The 22,603-nt window shown below is 40.4% G+C and overlaps 2 protein-coding genes across 3 annotated transcripts; both read left to right on the forward strand.

Annotated features, from left to right (window-relative positions):
* The first annotated feature begins 848 nt into the window (after positions 1-848).
* hdac10 (histone deacetylase 10) lies at positions 849-7,601 on the forward strand. Its single transcript, XM_079279848.1, has 21 exons — positions 849-978; positions 1,082-1,170; positions 2,137-2,271; positions 2,382-2,478; positions 2,596-2,693; positions 2,953-3,057; positions 3,148-3,216; positions 3,307-3,433; positions 3,805-3,870; positions 3,970-4,029; positions 4,394-4,483; positions 4,567-4,673; positions 4,748-4,815; positions 5,217-5,430; positions 5,571-5,661; positions 5,760-5,842; positions 5,960-6,016; positions 6,151-6,232; positions 6,362-6,550; positions 6,635-6,794; positions 6,903-7,601. Exons 2-21 carry the CDS (start codon positions 1,106-1,108, stop codon positions 6,932-6,934), a joined length of 1,995 nt encoding a protein of 664 aa, XP_079135974.1. The 5' UTR covers positions 849-978; positions 1,082-1,105; the 3' UTR covers positions 6,935-7,601.
* Positions 7,602-8,108: 507 nt separating this feature from the next.
* On the forward strand, positions 8,109-22,382 carry parvb (parvin, beta). 2 transcript variants are annotated; one of them, XM_079268188.1, is made up of 13 exons: positions 8,109-8,365; positions 15,054-15,143; positions 15,727-15,797; positions 15,930-16,032; positions 17,293-17,433; positions 17,984-18,099; positions 18,555-18,613; positions 18,729-18,748; positions 19,296-19,357; positions 19,479-19,547; positions 19,761-19,862; positions 19,978-20,050; positions 21,477-22,382. In XM_079268188.1, the coding sequence occupies exons 1-13, from the start codon at positions 8,257-8,259 to the stop codon at positions 21,551-21,553; spliced, it is 1,092 nt and encodes a 363-aa protein (XP_079124314.1). In that variant the 5' UTR covers positions 8,109-8,256; the 3' UTR covers positions 21,554-22,382. The 2 variants fall into 2 exon arrangements, with proteins under 2 accessions (XP_079124314.1, XP_079124315.1); XM_079268189.1 differs by lacking the exon at positions 8,109-8,365 and adding an exon at positions 12,853-12,989.
* Positions 22,383-22,603: the final 221 nt, after the last annotated feature.

The raw sequence follows: 22,603 nt of genomic DNA on the forward strand, positions 1-22,603 counted from the left end.
AGGTCATTTTATTTGCCGCCAATAAAGCTAGTGATCAACAATAGACGAATGCCTAAGTGGCCTGAAGTCAGACTCTGAAATATTTTCTAAATAAACATCCTTATCAAATGAACATCCACGATTTCAGAGACAAAATTCCAATCCACAGATTTCCCACAGGAACAATCCATCACTTCCTAAAAGATAGTTGATCGTGTTGCCAGACCAAAATGTTCTCATGTCATCTGATCTGTTTTTCATATGTTGTACTGGTAATATACTTTGAGTTGTTGACTGCACTGTTTGTTCTATTAAAAAAGGATCATGTAACTCCCATTTGTGTTTTGATTGTGAGAAAATATAGTACATCCATGAACATGTAAACATAAAAAAAGAATCTGGTAAAATCTGCAAGAATACAGATAAAATAAAACATTGTTACTTCAGGAGAATAAAACTGCGAAAACACCGGACAAAACGCAAAAGCATCAAGACAAAAGCATAAAATATTTAAAGTGAAGGTGTTCAAATGATGTGTGTACAGCGAAGTAAATACTATTATAAAGATTTGTGTGAGTGTTTTGAGATAAAAACTATTGTCTTTTTGCATTTGTGGCGACCATATCTATCCAAACAAAAGCGTCTTCTAACCAGTAAACTCAAAACATGTATACATCAAGCATTTAGCAATTTAAAAGTAAAGAAGAGAAGTACCAGACCCCACCCAGAGGATGGCGCTAATGAACTATGAAACTGTTTAACAACCTCCACAAAACTCAAAGAAGACTTATATGGCTGCTGTCGAAAAGTCCAAAAAGTACTCACGCAGTGCTGTTCCTGTCGTATTTACACCATTTCAGTCTCTCACACTCAGCCATTTAACAGGTGACGTCAGTAAATCCCTGAGAGTTCAGGGTTTCAAGCATTTGGTTTACAACATCGGGCCAATCTTTGGACTTTTCGACCGCAGTCTGTGGTGCTGTTGGGTGAATTTCAAAGGTTTGTTTAGGTGCATAACATATTCTCCGTCGTACTGACTTCGTGCAATGATTGCAGACGAAACTGTTGCATTGATGAAACTTTGTCCTGTGCACTTTGACAGGTTTGAGAAATAACGTCGCGGTTGATGAAGATGGGAACAGCATTGGTATATGATGAGGAGATGACCAAATACAAATTGCTCTGGGTTGAGTAAGTAACTGTTGACTGAATCACACTTAATGTACCGGTACTGTGTTTTATGGTATATTTGAATTGCCACGACTGCGTCTTAACGCTAACCTTTGCGCACGTTTCACCTGTTTTCATTCATCTGTGCTCATCGCGTTGGTAGCATGGGTGTACAAAGAGAAGGTGGGTACAAGTAACGCTAAACTGTAGTTAGACTCGTTACCTCGGTTAACGTTATCCTTATCTGATTCGTGGCTTTTAAATAATGGTAGGAACTGAAGTTACGGTTAGTCGTGTTGCTGCTAGCCCGGGGGACAGTTAACGAGGAGCACCCGCAGCGTTAGCTTCAAAGCTAACAGCTGTGGTCACACAACGTTACCCTCTAATCACCGAGTTTATTTCCTCACAAATGAAAAGCGTAAAGTTATCACATGTACTCGTTACGTCTTTGTTTTGTCGATACTATCTGTTTCATGCAGTGCAGTTGTTACTTTTCACTCTTTTCAGAACTTTATTTACTGTTTCATGGCTAATGGGCTAGCTCTAACAGCTGTCAGACGCTGTTTGTAGAGTTGGTGTTATGCAGCACACGTTTATACGGTTTATACGGGAAACAACTCTCCTGTTTGTATTTTGTACCATATGGTTGGTGTGTACACTCATCATACACCAAACAAGCACAACCCCAAAAACACTAAACTTCTCCACTAAGATCACCACTATAGACCACGAGGCGTGAATGTCATGTACTGTATGTATAATCGGCACCATTTCATATTTATCGACAATGTGTATTCTTGATTTAAGGGAAGGTCCACTGCTTCTTGACAGTTTCACATCTGTTTCTGATGTTTGTGCTCAAAAGGTGCAAAAATGTAATTGCTAAACTACCAATGACTAGCTCATAATGTACAACGAACTTAATTATTAACGTAATGCCCTTAAGTTATAGTTGTATGGACCATCATTTTAATATTTTTTTTCCAGCCCTGCATGTAAGATTGAGGTACCTGAGCGCCTGACAGTGAGTCATGAAGCTTTGGTTAAGGCCGGTCTTGCTGATCGATGCGTCGCCGTACCTGTGCGCGAGGCGACCGACGCAGACATCCTGCTGGTTCACAGGTCGGTCCTGATGTCGACAAAGAGCCGTGGTTCAGTTCACTGTTCTCTCCTCGAGGCTGAACTAAACACCTAAAGCCACTCATCTACATGCACTTTGCTGATCTTAACAGTGAGGAGTACTTGGAGGCAGTGAAGAAGACCCCCTATATGACTCTGGAGGACCTGAAGGAGTTCACCCTGCAGTATGGGGACGTCTACTTCCACCCAGTTAGTCCTGTCCAGCGCTTGATATTCTTGATAGCGGAGTTTCAGCTGTTGCCATTTATTAATTTCTGTAGGTCAGCTTCACTCCTAACCCCTCATCTTTTGCATTTACTGTCCTAGAACATCTATCACTGTGCCAAGCTGGCTGCAGGCGCCGCGCTGCAACTAGTGGACAGTGTTGTGACGGGGAAGGTGAGGAACGGCATGGCTCTGGTCAGGTGAGGCCGTTGACCCCTCAGACACAGCAGTCCTGATATGTACCCTGATGCTGCAGTGAGCGTCTCTCTTTTGTTGTTGTTGTTCTAACTTTGGTGCTACTTAAGTGCTGGCCTCTTTTTCTACTTTTTACATCATTCCAAACTAAATACGAAGCATTTGCTTGTCAGTTGTCTTTTGTTCCCGGTATTGACTAAATGATTTATCAATGACTGCATAAAATCCTGACGTGTACATCGCTCCTCTTGTCATTGTCGACAGACCACCAGGACACCACAGTATGCGCAGTGCTGCCAATGGGTTCTGTGTGTTCAACAATGTGGCCATAGCGGCTCAATATGCCAAACAAAAATATGGGATGAAAAGGTGACTTGAGATTGTTTTTGTTTGTTCTCGATAGACGTGCTGTATTAGTTCTGCCACGATGTATTCAGTTATTTCTTCACATATTTTCAGGGTGTTGATAGTTGACTGGGATGTACATCATGGTCAAGGGGTGCAGTCGTGTTTTGAAGATGATCCAAAGTGAGTCCTTGCTAACTGACTCGTTAAGTTGTTTACGTTACGGTTGTCGTCGAGCATAATACATTCTGAATACTGCATGTCATTTCCCAGCGTGCTCTATTTCTCATGGCACCGCTACGAGCATCAGAGATTCTGGCCTCAACTTAGAGACTCGGACTACGACTGTGTTGGCAAAGAGAAAGGGGCGGGATTCAATGTCAACGTACCATGGAACAAAGTAAGGAACCGTAGATATGCTTGAAGTTATTGTCAAGGATTTTTGAATGGAATTTCTGCTTTCACAATAATGTAAATTATCCTGAAAATGGCAAACATTTTGTTTTTGATAAATAACAATTAAGGCTGGAACTTATGTTCACTATTCATAACCTTAGTTATTTAAAGAATAATTGAATGGATCAAATTATCTAATTTAAATGAAATATGCAGTTTATACAAAAGAACAAACGAGCAGCATTTCCGATTTTTGAAGCTGAAACCAGAAAATGTTGTTGTAGTATTTGCGTTCATGATATAAAACATTTGCTTTGCTGGTTGTGTGCATGAATGTTTTCTTTATATTAATGAGGTCCCGTTGTGATAATTCAGGTGGGAATGAAGAACAGTGACTATCTTTCCGTCTTCTGTCACGTCCTTCTGCCAATCGCATACGAGGTAACTCATTGAGGAAAATTCACATCTCGCTAACGGATACGGATGTGTTGGATATTATTTATGTCAACTTATGACTGATCATGTGTTTCTTTGTCACAGTTTAGCCCAGACCTGGTCCTGGTGTGTGCAGGCTTTGACTCAGCCATCGGTGACCCAGAGGTACGGAATATACATCACCATGAAATATACATTTTGTTAATATCTTTAAATATCAGGTTCACCTGTACAATCTATTGCAATTCAATACAACAGCTGTGCCAGAAATTCTACAAATTTCCTGTTTTTGGTGACACTGTCTGAAATATAGACTTTATGGCAGAAAGGCTTTATTGGATTTTTATTAGATTTTTAATGGGATACCTAATAAAGTGCCCACTGAGTGTATAGCTTCATGTGCATCCTCGGACTTATGCCCTGTTCTTTTATCTCATGACTTGTGAGACCTGTAGAACTGTGTCCAGTCTGTTTGCCCCCATTGGGACATTTATATGGTGACGTGACGTCAGTGGGTCTTTATTTTCAGGGTGAAATGTGTGCCAGCCCCGACATCTTTGCCCACCTCACTCACCTCCTGATGAACCTGGCAGGAGGGAAAGTGTGTGCTGTGCTGGAGGTCAGGCCACAGACACGTTACAAACACGCTACCATTCGGCCGGAGGAACGTCTGGTTGTAAAAGATTTTATCGTGTTTTCCAGGGAGGGTACAACTTGACTTCCCTCCGCCAGTCTGTGTGTCAGACAGTTCAAACTTTGCTTGGAGACCCGGCGCCGCGACCTGCGGACCTCGATGGTCCGTGTACAAGGTCGGCCTCACGTCAATTAAATCATGTACGCCTGTGTTTTTACAACTGCAGTGAATTAACTCTTCCTGTTTCAGTGCACTTGAGTCCCTTCACTGTGTCCGATCAGCTCACAGGCAGTACTGGTCCTGCCTCAAACATGCAGGTATAACATCCACGTTATTCTTTTTGACCTTTTCCACTCAACCGAGTGAAAGAGGGAATGTTGATTTACATTTGTGATACACAATTTTCTTTTAACGATAGCTCGGACCGGTAACTTCGTGATCGATAGTCATGTGATGCAGAGAAGACGTGTTGATTACGTTTACTTCAGTGTGAACACGATGCTGCTGATTGCAAAGTACTTAATCATCTATTTTGTGGGCAGTACGACCATCTTTTTTTAATTTACACACATTCTCCTTCCTAGTCAAAACCTGGCACCGACATTGCCCACAATGCAACTCGGCCACTGACGGTTTGCAGGCGTCTTACGCTAATAGCAGCTAATGTAGCCTCGATCAGAGATCGCTTCATAAAATATTTAATTTCTCCTTTCCCCAGCTGAGCTGCCCACCTCTGAAATCAGCACAAAGTGCATTAAATTAGTAGAGGAAGAAGAGGAGAAAAGCGCAGAGAAAGAGGCGTGGCCAGAGCCTCTCAAACGCGTCACTCCTCCAGTTCACACTGCCGTAGTCCTCCCTGACGGTGTGGCTTGCCCAGACGGATGTGAACGCTTCAGCCCATCAGAGGACCCGGTCATACTCAACAAAGTCAGGTAATATTTTTCATAATTTAACTTTTATGTCTTATTATTGACACAGGAAGAATATCGCAGGAGGCGTTGCATTTAAAAGAATATTTAAAGTCATGATTTTGTCTTTTCTATTGTGCAAAATGTGTTTTTCCCACTATAAGGGAGAATTTCCTCAAAGGTTCAGATGACAGCGACGCTCTCACAACCCTCTCCAGTCTTACTGCCCTTGTAGAGAAAATGGAGAAGAATGAGGTACCATCTGGGTATTATTGTTTGTGTCTGCTCTTTCCGAATGCTGTGATATCATCTGCTTAGCTGCAAGCTGATCGTATTTAATCACCACATCTCAGATCTGCAATGGCTTGGCGCTGGTCCGTGACGTCTCCACGGCGAGGATGTGTGTTCAGCATGCTGCAACTGCTCACCGCAACCGGTATAGCTAGTTAGCTTAGCATAAAGACAGTAGCTCAGAATGTAGAACTATTTCTTTAAATACTGTTTGTTTGATGAGTAAATCGGGCTGATTTGATACCACTGTCTCCTCATGCAGGGTTCTGATCGTGTGTGTTGGAGACGCGGTGGTCCCGAGTCCAGGCACAGACGATGGGTGACTGTCATTTGTGTGTCCCTAAATTAGACTTTGTGTTCAAATTCTCCCTTTGAGCTGTTTGAAAAAAAAAAAAAAGACATTTATCTGCGACAGTATGAACAACATGATGAAAGAAATCTTTCCATCTTCAGGAAAACACTCCTGGTGCAGTTCAGCAACACGGAGTCAGAGGAACAGAAAGGCAAATTTCACATTCCTGTGTGTCTGAAGGAGGTACTGTGTATAGAAATTAGAGTTTTTACAATGTACTTTCTGTGGACTATTTTAGTAAATGTTCTATAATAATGCTGTCATGATGATGCCCCCCTTTGCATGATGTGAAGTGTATTTGTCTTCTCACAGGGCTGCAGTGACGTGTCAGGGTTCACACTAGCTGTGTTGGGCCTCCTCCTGCCTCTGGGATACGAGTATGACCCCAGTCTGGTTCTGTTGGTTCGGACTCCGGGTAGCGGGCTGTGTGACGCTGCGTGGCAACAGCTAACGGGCCTGCTGCAGGGCCTCGCACAAGGACACACACTGGTGCTCATGCAGGTAAGAAGAGGTATACGTGTTCATCTCTGCCCTCATTTTTGGGGCATTTTGAATGGCAGGTATTCTACTTTTTTTTTCTTCCAGGAAGGTGAGAAGGCTTGTGTCGGCCCCACGGCCTCCTCTCTCCTCGGGGTCGCCGCCCCCTCTCTGGGGAAGCTTCCTGCTCCTCTGCCGGAGGACGTGCAGGCGCTGGAGAGACTGAGACACAGACTGCAGGCCGACTGGAAGCTACTGCAGACTACAGGTGAATTCACAACAGCAGCATCCTGTAGCAACATTGCATATAATGTGTGACATCCAGAGAGTTTGAAACAACCTGTACTTAAGTGGAACTTCTGTCTCCTAAAAACAGCACCAGAAACTGCAGGAGGTGAAGAGAAGTGAAGCTGATCCTGCTCCTTTTTTATTCAGAAATCAGTTGAAGCACATCAATCAAATGTCTTAATAACATTTATTTTTTTTGATAAATAGTCTATTTCTTAAAAGACACATGTTTGGAATTAATACAAATCTTGTGAAATGCAGGCCCGTGCTATGAATTATGATTTTTTTTTTCACCACATCGGTAAATCGAACTCTTATTTCTGTGTGAGTTTCACCCAAATCTATGTTGTCCAAAGTTAATATTCTATCATGTTTTTTGTTGTTACCCCATGATGTTTACTGTGGGCACATTTGTGAGAGTAAATATTATAGAAGGTGAAGCAAACTTAGCCTCAAATCTTTGTACATAAATACCAAGTAATGAATCTGAAATAACTTTTGTGTTGATCTTGTTACAAACATCTTGAAGTGTTTGCGTCCAACAAGGTTTGAGTATGTTTGCAAAATGAAAATTATTTTGGGTGAATGTTCATTCTCTGAACAGAAGAGAATCTAATTACATTTAATCAAGTTCTGCACTTCAGTATAATTTTGAAGTGTGTACGTAACTTCAGTCTTTTCATTTAATGTTACTTTATCCTTCGACTCCTCTACATTTCAGGGGAAACTCTTTATAATTGTAGTTGCACTGTAAACAAAATGAACGCAATAAAAGTGAACTCCTCGACCAACTACAGCTTTAAGGTCTTGCTTGTATGCAAAATGCATCAACAATAATGATTCATTAAAATATTTTAACACAGACTGTCATAACGAATACTTTCCTTTTCCATTTTTCAGTTATATTGACTTTTTATTTTGCAAATGTTTGAATGCATGACTTTATTTGTAATGAAGTATTTGTATAGTGTAGTACTGCTACATTTACTTAAATGATCACAATACTTCGGTCGAATCTAAGCTCTTACAAGCTTTTGGAGGATTTTAAACTCCATTTCATGGTCTTCATTTATTGAAAAGCTCAGAATGCTGAGTTTGAAGTTGTTTTCCCTCCACTATTTATTTAGTGTCATATTTTACATGAAATAGATGATAATGCTTTTTTAAGACCAGACTTTATAAACTCTGTTCCTCATCCTGCCGTGGAGAGGCGCTGTGGATGCCCCGTCGGTAAACATTGAAGCAGATGAAGCTGTGAACACATGTGGTTCATTGGTCTGTGTTGATGCACGGACAGACGCCGCTTCCTTCAGTCTGCCGTCTGCCGGTGAATTTGGTGGCTTTAGGATCGCGCGCCGGTGCCTCGAACGCATCACCGGGAGGAGTGACATTTACTAACAGACATAAGAGAGAGAGAGCACACAAACGCATCACACTGAAAGATGTCTGCGAACACTAGAGCGACCACGCAGTCCGCCAAAATGAAAAAGGACGAATCTTTCCTCGGGAAATTAGGAGGAACCCTGGCGCGGAGGAAAAAGTCCAAAGAAGGTCAGTCATTTTTTTATGATATTGTAATATTATGAAAGGCCTGCTTGTGTTTCCCTTGTTGGGGTTTCTGTCCATGGTGCTGCAATCACATGACGCGCTATTAGAATATTCTCCTCTGGGACATCACCGGCGCGTTAATCCACTGCACACACGATTTACAACACAAGGAGACATTTGACCTTCTGCGGTTCCCTGCTGTGTTTATCTTGGTCAATGTTTCATTAACATCCTCTCGATGAGTGTCCTATCATTTAATTAGAGGTTCAATCATAAACACATTTGTTGTTTAATAGTTCAAGTGAATAAAGGAGAGGCGAGACAAAGTCCTTTTCGCAACTCCACAGTCATGTAACATGAGGCAATGCATATAAATAGATCATATAGGCACTTGTGAGGGGAATGCAAGGTGATGAAGATAAAGGTGTGGGAGGAAGACTCTGCTCTCACTGTGCTTTCTAAACACTCTTTAACTTGTTGTCCTACTTTTACCAGGCGTTGGCCGAACTATTTTCTGCCCTCCCAAAGGCCAGACACTGCTGTAAAACAGACAGCTGCAAGGTTTAACGCCTCTGTGTCTGTGGGTGTAGGTGTGTGTGTCTGTCTTCACTGTGTGTGTGCTCACAGCCATGTGTTTGTAATCTCCATTAAAGGAGGTAGACATACAGTATTAGTTGTTTAGGAGCCTCATTAGAGATACATCTCATCTCAAAACAAAACAAAGCAAGGAGTTTCCACTCATTTGAAAGTGCAGGTTTGTTTCAATTCTCTTAAATCAAACTGTTCAAATTAAATGAGTAGTTTGGACTCTGAAGTCTGGCGGGACAGCCACAAAAAACTCGTTCCAGCCCGAATATATATATATATATATATAGATAGATAGATAGATATATGTGTGTATATATGTGTATATGTATGTATATATATATGTATGTATATATATATGTGTGTAATAATACTGTCATGCCAGAAAGGAATACGGTGTTTTTTCAGAAAACTGCAGACAGCTCAGCTCAGTGAGTTAATTAGATGATAACTGGGGGTTGTATCCCTGGTTTAATGAGGAAATGAGAATAATTGTCTTCCTGCTGAAGCTTGTGCTTAAAGCTTCACTGAAACCAGTGGTATATATTTGCTCTTGGTTAAGAGAATTAGGTCACAATTAACATCGACAAGCATTCCTCAGAATGATGTCCCAAAACTCGTGTGACCCCGGAAGATACAGAGTTGTGAAGTTGTTTTACAAACTGGAGGACAAGTATATACTATAGTATAGTATAGTATACGTTTTCATAGAGAAAGAGCAGCTTGATTGATTGTTTCAAACCCATCAAGAGCAATTTGTGGACAGTTGGTGGAACAAAACAAGCAATTGTGTAGACATCAATTAGGCATCTTGGAGATAAATTGATTGTTCTGATTTCACAGAAAAAAACAATGAATTGATAAAATAAACGTCACTTTGAGTATAATGTAATGAAAATAATTGTTAGTTACAGCCCAAATTCAACATTCATATATCAGTCTTGATATTTCACATATTCATATGTCAGTATTAATGTAGGAATGACTAGTTAGAGCTAGGCTAGCAGTTTCTATCTGCATCCAGTCTTTGAGCTAAGCTAGGCTAACCTCATCCTGGACCTTTAACGCACAGATATTAAACCTTCTCATCTGGCTCTGGGGAGCACAAATTTTTTTTGCCCAAATTTGGGTGTTTATTTATGTTGTAAGGAGTCTCAGGTTTGTCAGGAAACCTCTCATAGTAACTCTGGGGCAGACTTTAGAGTCGGCTTAGGAGATGTAAAAGTGGAGAAAGGGAAACTTGTGATCGGAGAAGCCTTAAGCATTTTCCCTTTTTGCTAAAGAATGACAGAACAAAAACATATCACTGTTCCTTTTATTCTTCAACCTCCTGCTTACCTTCATTTTGCCAACGTATGATTATAAGTCAGTGCTGAAGGGAATAAAGTGCAGTGAGGACAGAGGGGAAGCACATAGACTGCGTTTGAGTGCAGCTTGTGAGGATGCAGTGCCCCTGTGTGGTGAAAGTGGATTAAAGCCCAGCTGTCAAACAAGTTATTTTAAAGGTATAGACGATCTCGGTGATGTTGGAATTATAAATCAGTCTAACGGGAGAAAAGCATGCAAGGTTTAGTCTTTGGTGATGGAGCACATCTTGTGCTGTGTGCTGCTGCTGCTGCTGCTGTTGTGGTTTCTGTCACTTTTGGGTGTGGTGCTTTGTATTCGTCAAGAGGAACACCCAAGAGAGACGAGTTGCCACTGGAAAAGTTGCTTCACGTTTGCTGAATAATCATGACTTGCGTAATAGGAGTGGGGCTCATGGTTTCTTTTACCGTGTTTACACTTCTTAGCGACCACATGTGCACGGTGTAGCTCAGCATTGAGCACTTAAACCCTCCTCTTCTTGTTGCATGTGATGGGATGGAAAGTGTTGCTTCAGGCTGTACAACACAACATAAAGGAACCTTTTTTCTTTTGCTTCACACAGCCCAGATGTCTGCATGTTCATGTCTCCTTCTGTATCCTGATCAACTGAAAGGAAGTCTGCATTTTTCTGACAAGGCTCAACTCCCGTTGTCAGCAACAGGCAGTGCTGCAACAGTGATAGTTTAGTGAAGACAAAAAAAACAACACGATGTTTTTACTTTATAAGGACGGAGAGGATGAACGTCAGGTCATATCCTCGCTCTATTATCTCAGGGTGAAGAGTATTTACTCTGAAAATACAAAATAGTACTAAGATACAGGATGGATGCTGATAATAGTAAGTCATCTGTTTATTGTTGCTATTTGGCTTTTTTTTACTCACTTCATATTCTCATTTGTTGCTACTTTTACATAACTATCAAAAAGAGATGAAGGATTGAGTACATCATGCATTCATTAATGTATTAAACTGGTACAAATTATACCAACATTATTATAAATATGTTAAATAAATAAATATACTTCCAAAAAAACATCCAAATCGAAGGTACATTGTATCAGTATACTAGTAGCCATTTTCCAGGAGATTCACTGATATTTAACATTTAGAAGAGTAAAGTTATTACAGGAAAGGAAAAGCTATTTGCTGTTTCAAGCTATTATGCAACTAAATTGTCAAATAAAGTGAAGTCAATTATAAAATATTAGAGCTGATATAGTGATGACTGATATTCGCTTATTAATATGGCCTGCTGCCGCATATCGACCGATATCGTAACATTCGGTACAGAAATGCTGAAGATACATTTGACGTATCGTCATTTTACAGTTTCTTTATCAGAGAGCCCTGAAGTCCCAATCAGTAAGTAGTTTGGTCATAATTCTTAAAACCTGTGTTCAACAACATTTAAAAGACTCATTGGAAATGTTAGTTTATGTATGTTATGTGTTTATGTAAAAAAGAAAAAAAAAAAAAAAGATGTTTTACTAAACTCTCAAACATCAATATCTGTGTCTAATAATTACTCTAATCATGACTCCCTCTACTTTTTTGACAAAAGAATAGTAGAAAACCAGTAGAAATACAATATGGAGAAAAGTACATAAGAAATACTGATAAGTAAACACGAGGTGTAAAAAGAGTTCATATGTCTGCTGAAGGCGACCTGTGGAACAAACTGTGACTCTGTCTTCTCCTGGCTGCTGTTACTCACTGGTGCCTGTGTTGGTGTAAATAACCGGGGCTATATTTGAGGGCCGGCCTGTCTTCTCCATACTGCTGCATTATTTATATCTTCCCCCTGTGCCACGGTGAACCCCCCCCACTCGGGAGCAGTGGAACCAAACAGACGAGGTCGATTTCAATCTGCATTACGCTGTTTATGTTGCAGACTGATTACACTGAGAACATTTTTTTTTATCTCTAAAGCAAAAACACAACTGACCAGTTGCTGTTGCTGTTCTCTTGCATCCTTTCCCATAACGGTTTGTAAGAACCACCGGCATTAACTTGTGCAATGAAGCCGGCATCAGATAAATGTTCTTTACTGCAGCCTTCGATTTGTATTGAATTAGTGTAATTCTGTTAACAGGAATACAGCCGTTGCCTGATTGATTATCTGCTGCAGCAAAACATATTAAAGGCTCCATACACATGCTCAGAAATAACAACCTCATTCTCTTGTGTTAATGTTAAATTACTAGACTACAATTTAGTTAGTTAGAACAACAACAACCTGAACAGGTGTCCTTTTTACACCACGCCGCATGCATTTATATTGAGAAATGAAAGGATACCTGTCACAGGTCAGTGAACTTCATCCCGTGTCCACTGCTAAACAGCCCAGAGGTTACCAGTGTTGAGTTGATTTTGTGTGTTTATGTCCAGTGTGGCCCTTCCTGTCACACACACACACACACACACACATACTCACCCCCCAGTGACTCCTGTAACTGGACCGCAGACGTGGGGTGGAGGGTTGTGACAGAAATAAACACGTGATGACGCCCATGCCACTGCTCAGTCCCACCGACTACGATTCACACACACACACACACACATATATACATACACTCCTGCATATTCGACCAAAGCTCGCTGCCATCGTAGGAAACTCTGCGGCTCATAGTGTGGACATGGCGGGACTGCTGTGTGGGACCAAGAGGAAGAAACAAGGTAAATTAGGTTTTGATTTTGGGCTTTTGAGGAACTTGGAAGTGGAAATGGGGAAGCAGGACCTGATGTTACCTTAGTGCAACTGCAGGTTAACGTCCAGCAATGTGTTGTGTCGGTTGTTGTGGGAGATTATCAAGATGTAAGTCACTCCTTAAAATTACAGAATCGACTGTGTGCGTCTGTGTGAGGGTTGCTGTTATATTTCTGCACCGGCGGGTGAAAGTATTTATATATCCATAAATCACTCTGCAGACAAATCTGTCGTAGTAAATTCATTATGTTGTGTGATTTCACCATTTTCACCCTCGTTTTACTTGACTGTGTGAAGCGCCGGCAGCAGTAATGCAGTCGGAGGGAAAAAGCAGCACAATTATGATGAAATGCAGTCAGTTTGCTGTGTAATTACAAAGCAAACGGCTGATCTGTAGAGAGATAGTTGATATTCTGCCCTTTATGAGAAGGCTGAATCTGATAGGAAATCTGTGGGGACCCCTCCTCCCGGGGTAATTGTGTGTCTGTACATGCTTTGAAGTTCAGATGTTGTCCAGATTGTGTCATAAACACACAGTTCCAGACTTTCTGTTATTACATTATCAATTAGAAACATCTATTTCACATACTTTTAATTTGAGAAAGAGCTCAAAGTGCAGCCATTGGTTCTCCTCGCAGGTTTTTATAAATAGCAAAATCAATGAAAAGACAGATTTGAGGCCATTGATTGCAGTTCAGCCTGTTGCAGGTCGTACAAATTGAAATGCAGGATAATAAAAGCAGCGGGTCCATTAGGGGAAGAGAGGTTTTGAATCCCTGCAGTGTCTGCAGTCAGAAGTAAAAGCATCTCAGTGGAAATTGATTTTATGCCTGACTCAAAGTGCGCTAAAGTGTTTGTTACTTTATGTTTGGTCACCTTAAATCCACTTAAACTTTCCCAGTGTTGTGCTAAATTCTCATTCTAATCATATTTTGCGTATGTTGTATGTTTACACCTGGAAAATAGTGCCAAGATACATGCTTAGATGACTTTATTTTTGAATCGATGGACAACGTGCTTTACACAAAAGCAAATAATCACGACTTATATATGTGTTAAAGAGGCACTTATTGTAATAAAACGAGGATAAATACAGTGAAACAGAATATGTACTTTTTAAACATTTTCATGAGGTCAGTGTTAAAAATATGTCTTTAAAGAGAACCACACCGACTTAGTATTGCACATAATATATAACATGTATGTATGACTCATGATGGACATTTAAAAAAAAAAAAAAGGATAGACATGACTGCAGCAGAACCAGAAATATCTTTTTTATTCCACGCATTCTTCATCCTTCATACATGCCGCCTACATTACCCACAATGCAAGTCGACCACTAGCAGATTGATTGGTAATTCAGGTGTGTTATGCTATAGCGCCTAATGTAAACCTAATCTAAAGCTGCTAGCCTCAAGCAGAGATGAGGAGCGGGCTACAGAGGTCTGATGAGCTCACTTCTATCTAACTTCTTCTCGAGGGCATTCATCAGACTTCACAGAGCGCCCTCTGGAGCCACGAAAGGCTTTATACAACAGCAACACACAGACTTTCATGTGTAAAATCAGTGGAGTTCCCCTCTAAGCGTGTGGTTAAAGTGTCTACAGATTTAGAGAAACCTTTATAAATGCCATTTTGTTCAGCTCTTACTTTTGCGGACACTGACTGGAGAAACGTGGCTGAAGACGTGTCTGCAGAGGAGAAGCAGGTGCCACAGATTGTCATCAAATCGACACCACACTTTACCCACAAGGGGAATTTGTGGCAATTTTGCACTAATACTGTTACCAGTGACTGAGACACACTTTCTCTTTGTCGTCTTCTTCTTTTATTTCCCACAGTCTCTGCCTGCCTATCTTTCTTGCTGTACCCAGAGAATGAAAATACAACGAATGCTCTTTTCAATTAGTTTCCTTGCAGTTACTTATAAGCAGAACTAACTATCACGTTTTTTTTTCTGTTGATTTGTTTGATTGAATTTGTCTGGTTTTCTTCATGTGTTTTTTGTGTGCGTATTGTTGTCTCACCAGTGAGTGATCTCCATGAGGAGGGGAAGAATGCCATCAACGCTCCCATGCTTCCCACAGGGACAGGCATCCATCCAGAGGACACGCTGCTGGGTACAAACACACATAAACACACATACATGTGAAGAACATCATATTTACAATGAAATCTTTTATGCTAAAGCGCTATTACTGCCTGAACGTGTAAAATGTGTTACTTTATGCAGTGTTGTTGATACTGCAGTTGCATTTCAAATATTTTCAACTTCCTAAAACTTTTGCATATGACTGTCAGAGGTCACGGAGGATGATATGAATATGTTGACACATGTTGAGTAATGGAGACTTCGACAGTGGAGGAGCAGGAAATGAAAGCGGTTGCAAGGGGGAGACGCCTTTGTCCTCAGTCACCATGAGAGTCACTGTTGACGTGAGGGCGATAGGAACTGTGTGTGTGTGTGTGTGTGTGTGTGTGTGTGTGTGTGTGTGTGTGTGTGTGTGTGTGTGTGTGTGTGTGTGTGTGTGTGTGTGTGTGTGTGTGTGTGTGTGTGTGTGTGTGTGTGTGTGTGGCTGGTTGTATATGTGCGAGACAAAAAAATGTGTCTGCATCCAAAGTGGGAGGTAAGTGTGAAGGAAATGAAACGGGATATTTGAGTCACCAGAAACTAAATAGAGCGTCTTAATTTCTCTTCACCAGAGGAAAATGCTGAGAGGATCATGTTGGACCCAACGTCGCGGGAAAATCTCAAATTTAAAGATCTGCTGAAGGTCGTCTGGGATCATATGTAGTGCTCAAGCATCTCACCTCTTCAGCACAACCAGAGCAGTAACATATATGAAGAAACAGTACAGAGAAGAAGTTTGGCTGTAGTTGTTTATTTAGTTGTGATTTGTGTCCAGGTCCTGATCGACTGGATCAACAGTGAGTTGGAGGAAGATAGGATCATAGTCAAAGACCTGGAGGAGGACTGCTATGACGGACAGGTGCTCCAGAAGTTATTTGGTGAGAAATTGGTTTCTTTGGCATCACAACTCACAACCAATATGAAAAACAGCAGTGTTCGTTGTATATAATTCCTGCAATCTGTCAGTATGTTTCGTGAATATTAAATGTGAAATGACAACATTTATATTTGAGCAAATGCTGCACCATCCAACTGGAAAAAGAGTAAATTAACAGCAATTTATACATTTTGTATTTGCAGCTTGTGGCTTTGATGTAGAAATGTTTTGGTTTCACATTGTGAATTTAATGTTTGACAAAGGTCAATGACCACAAATGTTTTCAATTCAATACTTTATTTTGCATGCTTTTATTCATTTATGTTTCTGTGTACCAGCTGTGCAATTGTCAATACCAATACGAATACAAAAGTCACCAACAAGCTTTCTTTTCTTTCGTAGCATATTACCCACCTCGTTTAAAGACATGTCAGCATGCTGATATTGGCACGCTCCAGTTGCCACTGTGACACATGTGTATTCAGTGTCTTTGGTCTGATGGGGGCGTCCCCCTTGTGTCTCTCATTCGTTTAATCTACAAACGCCACCTTTTTTATTGCCGCCTGGCAAAATGTCTCATCCGCATGTTCAATTACAAAAGCCAGGCAGTACAACACAGGACTGACATTTGGTTGCATATGTTGCAGAAGTGTTAGAACAACAACTAAAACACAGCAGGACACATTTTGTTAAGTGATGTGTGATTCGCCTCATTTCTGTTAAAGCCCTTTTTAGTTTTTAGTATCACGGTTGCACCTTCTGTTCTCTCCGTCTTTTATTGCATCAGTGCCTGTTTTAGATTTCCTTTCGTTATCAGTGTTGCTGGTTTCTTTTATACACAAATATATATATATATTTCAACATGCACGCTTGAGATAAGCTTCCTAAATCCTCCGTCTTACTGTTGCTTAGAACAGAGAATCCTTGTTGTCTGCAGCTGCCGCATTTGTACATTTTCAAGATCATCGTGTCCTTGTTTTCAAACGGACCAAATCCAAGCTAATTCAGGCATGAAGTAGTGTGCGTGTTTGGTTTGAAGCACATCTGTAACCTTTCTTTTATGTAAATGAAGGCGTCTTTTCACCCGGATTTCATCCCTTTTTCTATGAGTTCCTCTCATTTTTATTTGAACGTTGCATGCTTGCTGGAGTTTACCTGTTCAGCACAACACATTACTGCCGCTTGATGGAAACAATTATTCATGATGTGTATGGAAAGTCTTTCCCTGTGTGTTTGAGCTGATCTCCCCTGTTGTTGACAGAAAAGCTGTCCGGCAGGAAGCTGAACGTGGCCGAGGTCACCCAGTCCGAGATCGGACAAAAGCAGAAGCTTCAGACGGTTTTGGAGGCCGTCAACGAACTGCTGCGGCCTCACGGCTGGACTATTGAGTGGAGTGTGGACTGTGAGTTTTACATCGACTTCAGCGCTTTGTTGCTTAAACTGGGACTCCAGCGATTACATTTTCCACTTCCATAATATTTGGGGAGCTCACAAGAGACAGATTCAAAAAAGAACGGTTAACATTGAAGCAGAAGAGACATCTTGATGTGGGCCACGCTTCAAAAATACTGCCGACATTTCCCAGAATGCAACTCAATTACAGGGTTTCTGTTAAATGTTAAGTTTTAAGCCAAGGTAACCCTGATGAGCTCCTCTACGGCCACAGAAGACATTTTGCAACCGTTTTTACAGCTTTTATCCTTGTGACAAGCAAACTGAACTTCATGTGCAACATTGGCGGAATGCCTCTTTAACACATCATCTTTTACTTGCATAACAAATGGAAAGTATTTCATCTAGTACTGAGTTTTGAGGAGCTTGCAGCTTTTTCATTTTTAGTTTTGTCTCTTGGAGATGAAAAAAATCACGGACATTTTAATCTGCAGAGAATTGCTTGCATCGTTACAGTGAGCAAACAGCTGACTGTCCTCTCTCATGTTTTACTCTCGCAGCGATCCATTCAAAGAACCTGGTGGCTATTGTCTATCTGCTGGTGGCTCTCGCGATGCACTTCCAGGCGCCCATCAGGCTGCCGGAGCACGTCTCTGTGAAGGTGGTGGTCGTCAAGGTAAAGTGGCTCCTCCACCTTATCATTATGTGCAATGATGCAGGGATAGATACGGAGGTGTAGTTATTGTGACTCATTTATTTTAACTTTCATTTACCCTCACTGAGATTAAACATGTCTCCATCAAGATTGGCAACGATAAACAACATAAGACAGATATACAAAAATATACCTCAAAATCTAAATTCAACATAAATGTGTTGATAAAACCACAAATAACATTTCTAATAAAATAATGTTGTCTTAGAAACTGCCTCAAGAAACAAAGACCCATCCAAAACAACAACATAATGAGTGTAACACGTAATATTGATAGATGTAGTGTCCGTTTATGGATAAATGTTTCACTCATCTATCAGTATTTGTCTTGTCCGTACGTGTCATTTTAATAAGGTGCATCAGTTGTCGTGATTCTCTCACGTAGTAACTGAAGCATTTTGATTTTGTTTGAGCAGAAACGAGAGGGAATCCTGCAGACTGCTCTTGTGACCAAGGAGCTGACGAGCACCACAGAGTAAGAGCGTGATGATTGCCTCCACAACCTTTTATATTCATGCTCGAGTGTAAAGTATTGATGATGTTTATTGTAGTATTATTGAATAGTTTTCTCTCTCTTTTTTGTTTTTCAGAATGATGATGGGAAGGTTTGGTGAGTCCCAGTCACATTTCATCCAACAGTATTATGGAAATGTCTTTACCTTTCATTTTTCTTTATTAATCTGCTTTCAAGAATAGTTCAGCATTTTGGGAAGTGAGTTGTTCGCTTCCTTGCTGAACGTTAGATGAGTAGATCAGTCACTCTATTGTGTGTTTGTTAAATATGATGTTACAGCTAGTCTAGCTCCGTATATATAGGTCACAAAATATGCCTTCTCAGACCTCTGAAGCTCACTAATAAACATGTTCAATCTTTTTTGTTTAATTCATACAAAAACTAAAGTGTAAAAGCAACAATCGGGGGACTATTTCTTGGCTGGGTGCAGTGACTTCCTGTCTACTGCCTCGCAACCCCAGCTGAATAACAACTGTGAAATTACAACTTACCAGGCTAGCTGTTTCCCCCTGTTCCCACTCATTATGCTAAGCTAAGCTAACCATCTTATAGCTGTAGATGTACATTTTGCAGGATAGATATGAGAGGGTTATTGTTCCTTTAAGTGTTCCTTACCTTTGATTTTCTTTTCTTTTTTACAAAGAGAGGGACGCGTTTGACACTCTGTTGGATCACGCACCAGACAAGCTCAACGTGGTGAAAATGGTATTCAAGACCTTATATTTGCGTGATAACATAACAATGATTGTACATAATAGACAGCATAATGATAATAATATGATTATGCTGAAAAAAACAAATAATAGTGAATTGATCCTGTCACCAGTCTCTCATCACCTTCGTGAACAAACACCTGAACAAGTTGAACCTGGAAGTTACTGAGCTGGAATCTCAGGTAAGAGATTTAAAATCATCATAAGTTTGTGTTATGTAACATATTTCCATCCTCTCATCATCCCTCTATTTGCATGCACGATTTTATTTTTCAAATACATATAATCCAATCTGATTTGCTTATGCGTTTTAATATTGTACGTGCCGTGAATTGTTATGCAGTCTGTATGTATATACTGGATATATGTATATGTTTATGTCCGTGTGCGTTCAGTTTGCTGATGGCGTGTACCTGATATTGCTGATGGGGCTGCTAGAGGACTACTTTGTCCCTCTGTACAACTTCTTCCTCACCCCTGAGAACTTCGAACAGAAGGTGATCACATCCTCAAAAAGTGACGTTTGTCGGTTAAGTGTGAAGATTTTTAGCAACTCATCAGTCCATTGAGCGTCCACATTGTGTCCCCCCCCCCCCCCCCCCCCCCCCTCAGGTCCACAACGTGGCGTTTGCCTTTGAGCTGATGCAGGATGGAGGCCTGAAGAAACCCAAAGCCAGACCAGAAGGTATGTTATAGACATCGGGGGCCATTTGAAAAGGGTGTGTAATGGTTGGTGTCTTACAGTAGCAGTCATATTAAAGGTTGTCCAGTAGATGGAGACGTTGTTTTACTCTTAATACTGGATGGATGGTGCTGAGTTCGTTCTGCCCTGAGCTACATGTTTGAATGAACCATCCTGTTCTTTCTAAAGAGAGCTTACGCTTAACGAATCAAAATATGACTTACTGGCTTCACGTAGTTATTACATTGACTATTAGTTCATAAGTACGTATTTCCCCTGTTTTTCACACATTTCATTTTGCTCTACAAACCCCCTGTAGAGTTAGAGGCGCTATTACAGGAATAGCTTGCAGTTATCGAATACAGTTGACTTACTTCAACTGTAATCAGCATTTGACTCAACTGAAGCCTTCGAATTGATATCTCGTACTCTTACTCATTTTAATCCACAGAATATGATGTCGAAAGAATAACGTGTTCGATGTTTTGCTGTGAAATGAAACCGTTAACAGTCAGTACAATCGTGTCAGCTCAATATATTTAAGAACACTTATTTATAAAGTACACTTCTCTTGTGTGTACTTATATAATTCTCAGAGCTACTTTAAATATTCACGTTTTGCTCCGCATTCTCGTCCCTTATGTGTCCATATTTCATGTCCCACATTCCAGTTTTCAATCACTTATGTTCTACTAAGTCATGCACTGTACATACTGTTGCTGTTGCGCTTTGTATTTATTATTTTCTTTGGCATTAATTGCTTTTTAAATGTTGATTTCATTTTCATCTGTTGTATTATAAGTGCACCAGTCCTTGAAGATATATTGTACTGCTCAATTGTGAATTTGATGATAACTATTTGAATCTTTCAAAATGTGTAAATATTGTTTTCCTCCACACTGTATCAATGAAAATGCTTTTCCCTTATTCAAACATTTGTTTGAGTGAGCCAAAAGCTCGATAAGGAGCTGAAGGCGTCCTAGTTTAAATGGTCACGCAATATGACACTGCTGTAGCAAAATGATGTCTGGCTTGAATCACTTAACAAAGACCTAGTTGTGATGATGACTTATAAACAAATAGGCACTGATGTAGGACATTATGTTACTGATGAGAAGTCCTGGTAAGAAGTAGTACATCAAATGATCTATGATGAGCTATTTTAAGCTACAATTCGTGTTCTAAATTACAAATAACCTTTTAAGGAAAGTAGGCCAAAAGCAATCACAGAACAAGCTGGTTCGCATTGTGAGCATGCTTTTATGGGAGCACAGCTTATTTATTTTGTGCTTCAGTGTCCAAGGATCTAATTTCTTATCATATAAGATTAGTTTTTGTGCACGTCAAAGGTCCAATGCTTTCTTCCTGAAACTCCTCAAAACAAGTTCAGCACACTACAGATCTCTGCTGTGTCCATTTTGTTTTCCAGATGTTGTCAGCCTGAACCTAAAATCCACCCTCAGAGTCCTCTACAACCTGTTCACCAACTACAAGAACTCCGAGTGAACTTTTCCAGTTTCACCCCCTGATATTACTTTTGAATGCTACCCTGTCCCTGTGCTGATATTATGCGTGACGGTCTGGACGCTGGAGGAGGCCAACTGGGACTGAAAGTCATCATTATGTGGGACTTATAAAGACCCGTAGGGAGTAGCCTGAAAAAGGCTCTGAATGTTAGTTCTTTATCTTCTCCAAATGTCAGTATTTATTTATTCCTTCCTTGAATGTTAGATTCAACCCAGGAAACTGCGACCTTTAGCCTGCATTTCAATACTCAGCCATCACAGGAATAATGAATGAGGGCAGGATGTTAAAACTGCCAAACATTTCCGTGAATATCTCCAGAATACTCCAGAATATTTAAGAAAGTTGAAAATTATATTATATATTACATAGTCTCAACAATGCATTTGTGTAAATATTAAAAGGATAGTTTTGGGAAAGACACATATTTGCTTTCTTTCCAAGAGTTCGATGAGAAGATTGACACCGAGCTCATGTTTGTATGCTAAATATTAAACGAACTTCGGAGGCAGCTGCCGGTTAGCTTAGCTTAGCATAAAAAGACCAGAAAGCACTGCAAAAGGATATAAACTGGGACTCATTTGCAATGTCTAGGTTTATGACTGAAATGGTTTATATGCTGTACATTTAAAAATGCAAATGTATTTATTGTAGCTCACTAAGCACATCTAATTGCACCATAATTGTCCATCAGAGTCAAAAGCTGAGATGGCAGTTACTGCTAGTCTGTGTATCGTTAGCAAGAGTTCATCTTGCTCCATCACGACTGGAATTAGCTAATTTACTTATGATTAAAAAATGTTTTCCTTTGTTTCCTCCTGCTTCCATCTTAGTGCTAAGCTAAGCTAACCGGCGGATGGCTGTAGCTTCATATTTGTGGACTCATTGTCGGGTGTTATCGATCTTCTCCCGCAGACTAACTCTTGACAACAAAGCAAGTGTGCATTTTTCTCCAAACTATTCCTTTAAGAAACTTGAAAATGCACTGTATTCTATCATATCTGAAAATGCTTTGTACTGTATATTCTTACT

This window comes from Melanostigma gelatinosum (assembly GCF_949748355.1).
Source record: "Melanostigma gelatinosum genome assembly, chromosome: 1".
In the NCBI taxonomy this organism is placed as follows: Eukaryota; Metazoa; Chordata; class Actinopteri; order Perciformes; family Zoarcidae; genus Melanostigma; species Melanostigma gelatinosum.

Coding starts and splice junctions, on each gene's coding strand:
- parvb (XM_079268188.1), top strand. CDS start 8,257: ATGTCTGCGAACACTAGAGCGACCACGCAGTCCGCCAAAATGAAAAAG. Junction 15,798..15,929: donor AATTTAAAGATCTGCTGAAG/GTCGTCTGGGAT, acceptor ATTTGTGTCCAG/GTCCTGATCGACTGGATCAA. Junction 17,434..17,983: donor TATTGAGTGGAGTGTGGACT/GTGAGTTTTACA, acceptor TTACTCTCGCAG/CGATCCATTCAAAGAACCTG.
- hdac10 (XM_079279848.1), top strand. CDS start 1,106: ATGAAGATGGGAACAGCATTGGTATATGATGAGGAGATGACCAAATAC. Junction 3,434..3,804: donor TCAACGTACCATGGAACAAA/GTAAGGAACCGT, acceptor GTGATAATTCAG/GTGGGAATGAAGAACAGTGA. Junction 6,017..6,150: donor AGTCCAGGCACAGACGATGG/GTGACTGTCATT, acceptor TTCCATCTTCAG/GAAAACACTCCTGGTGCAGT.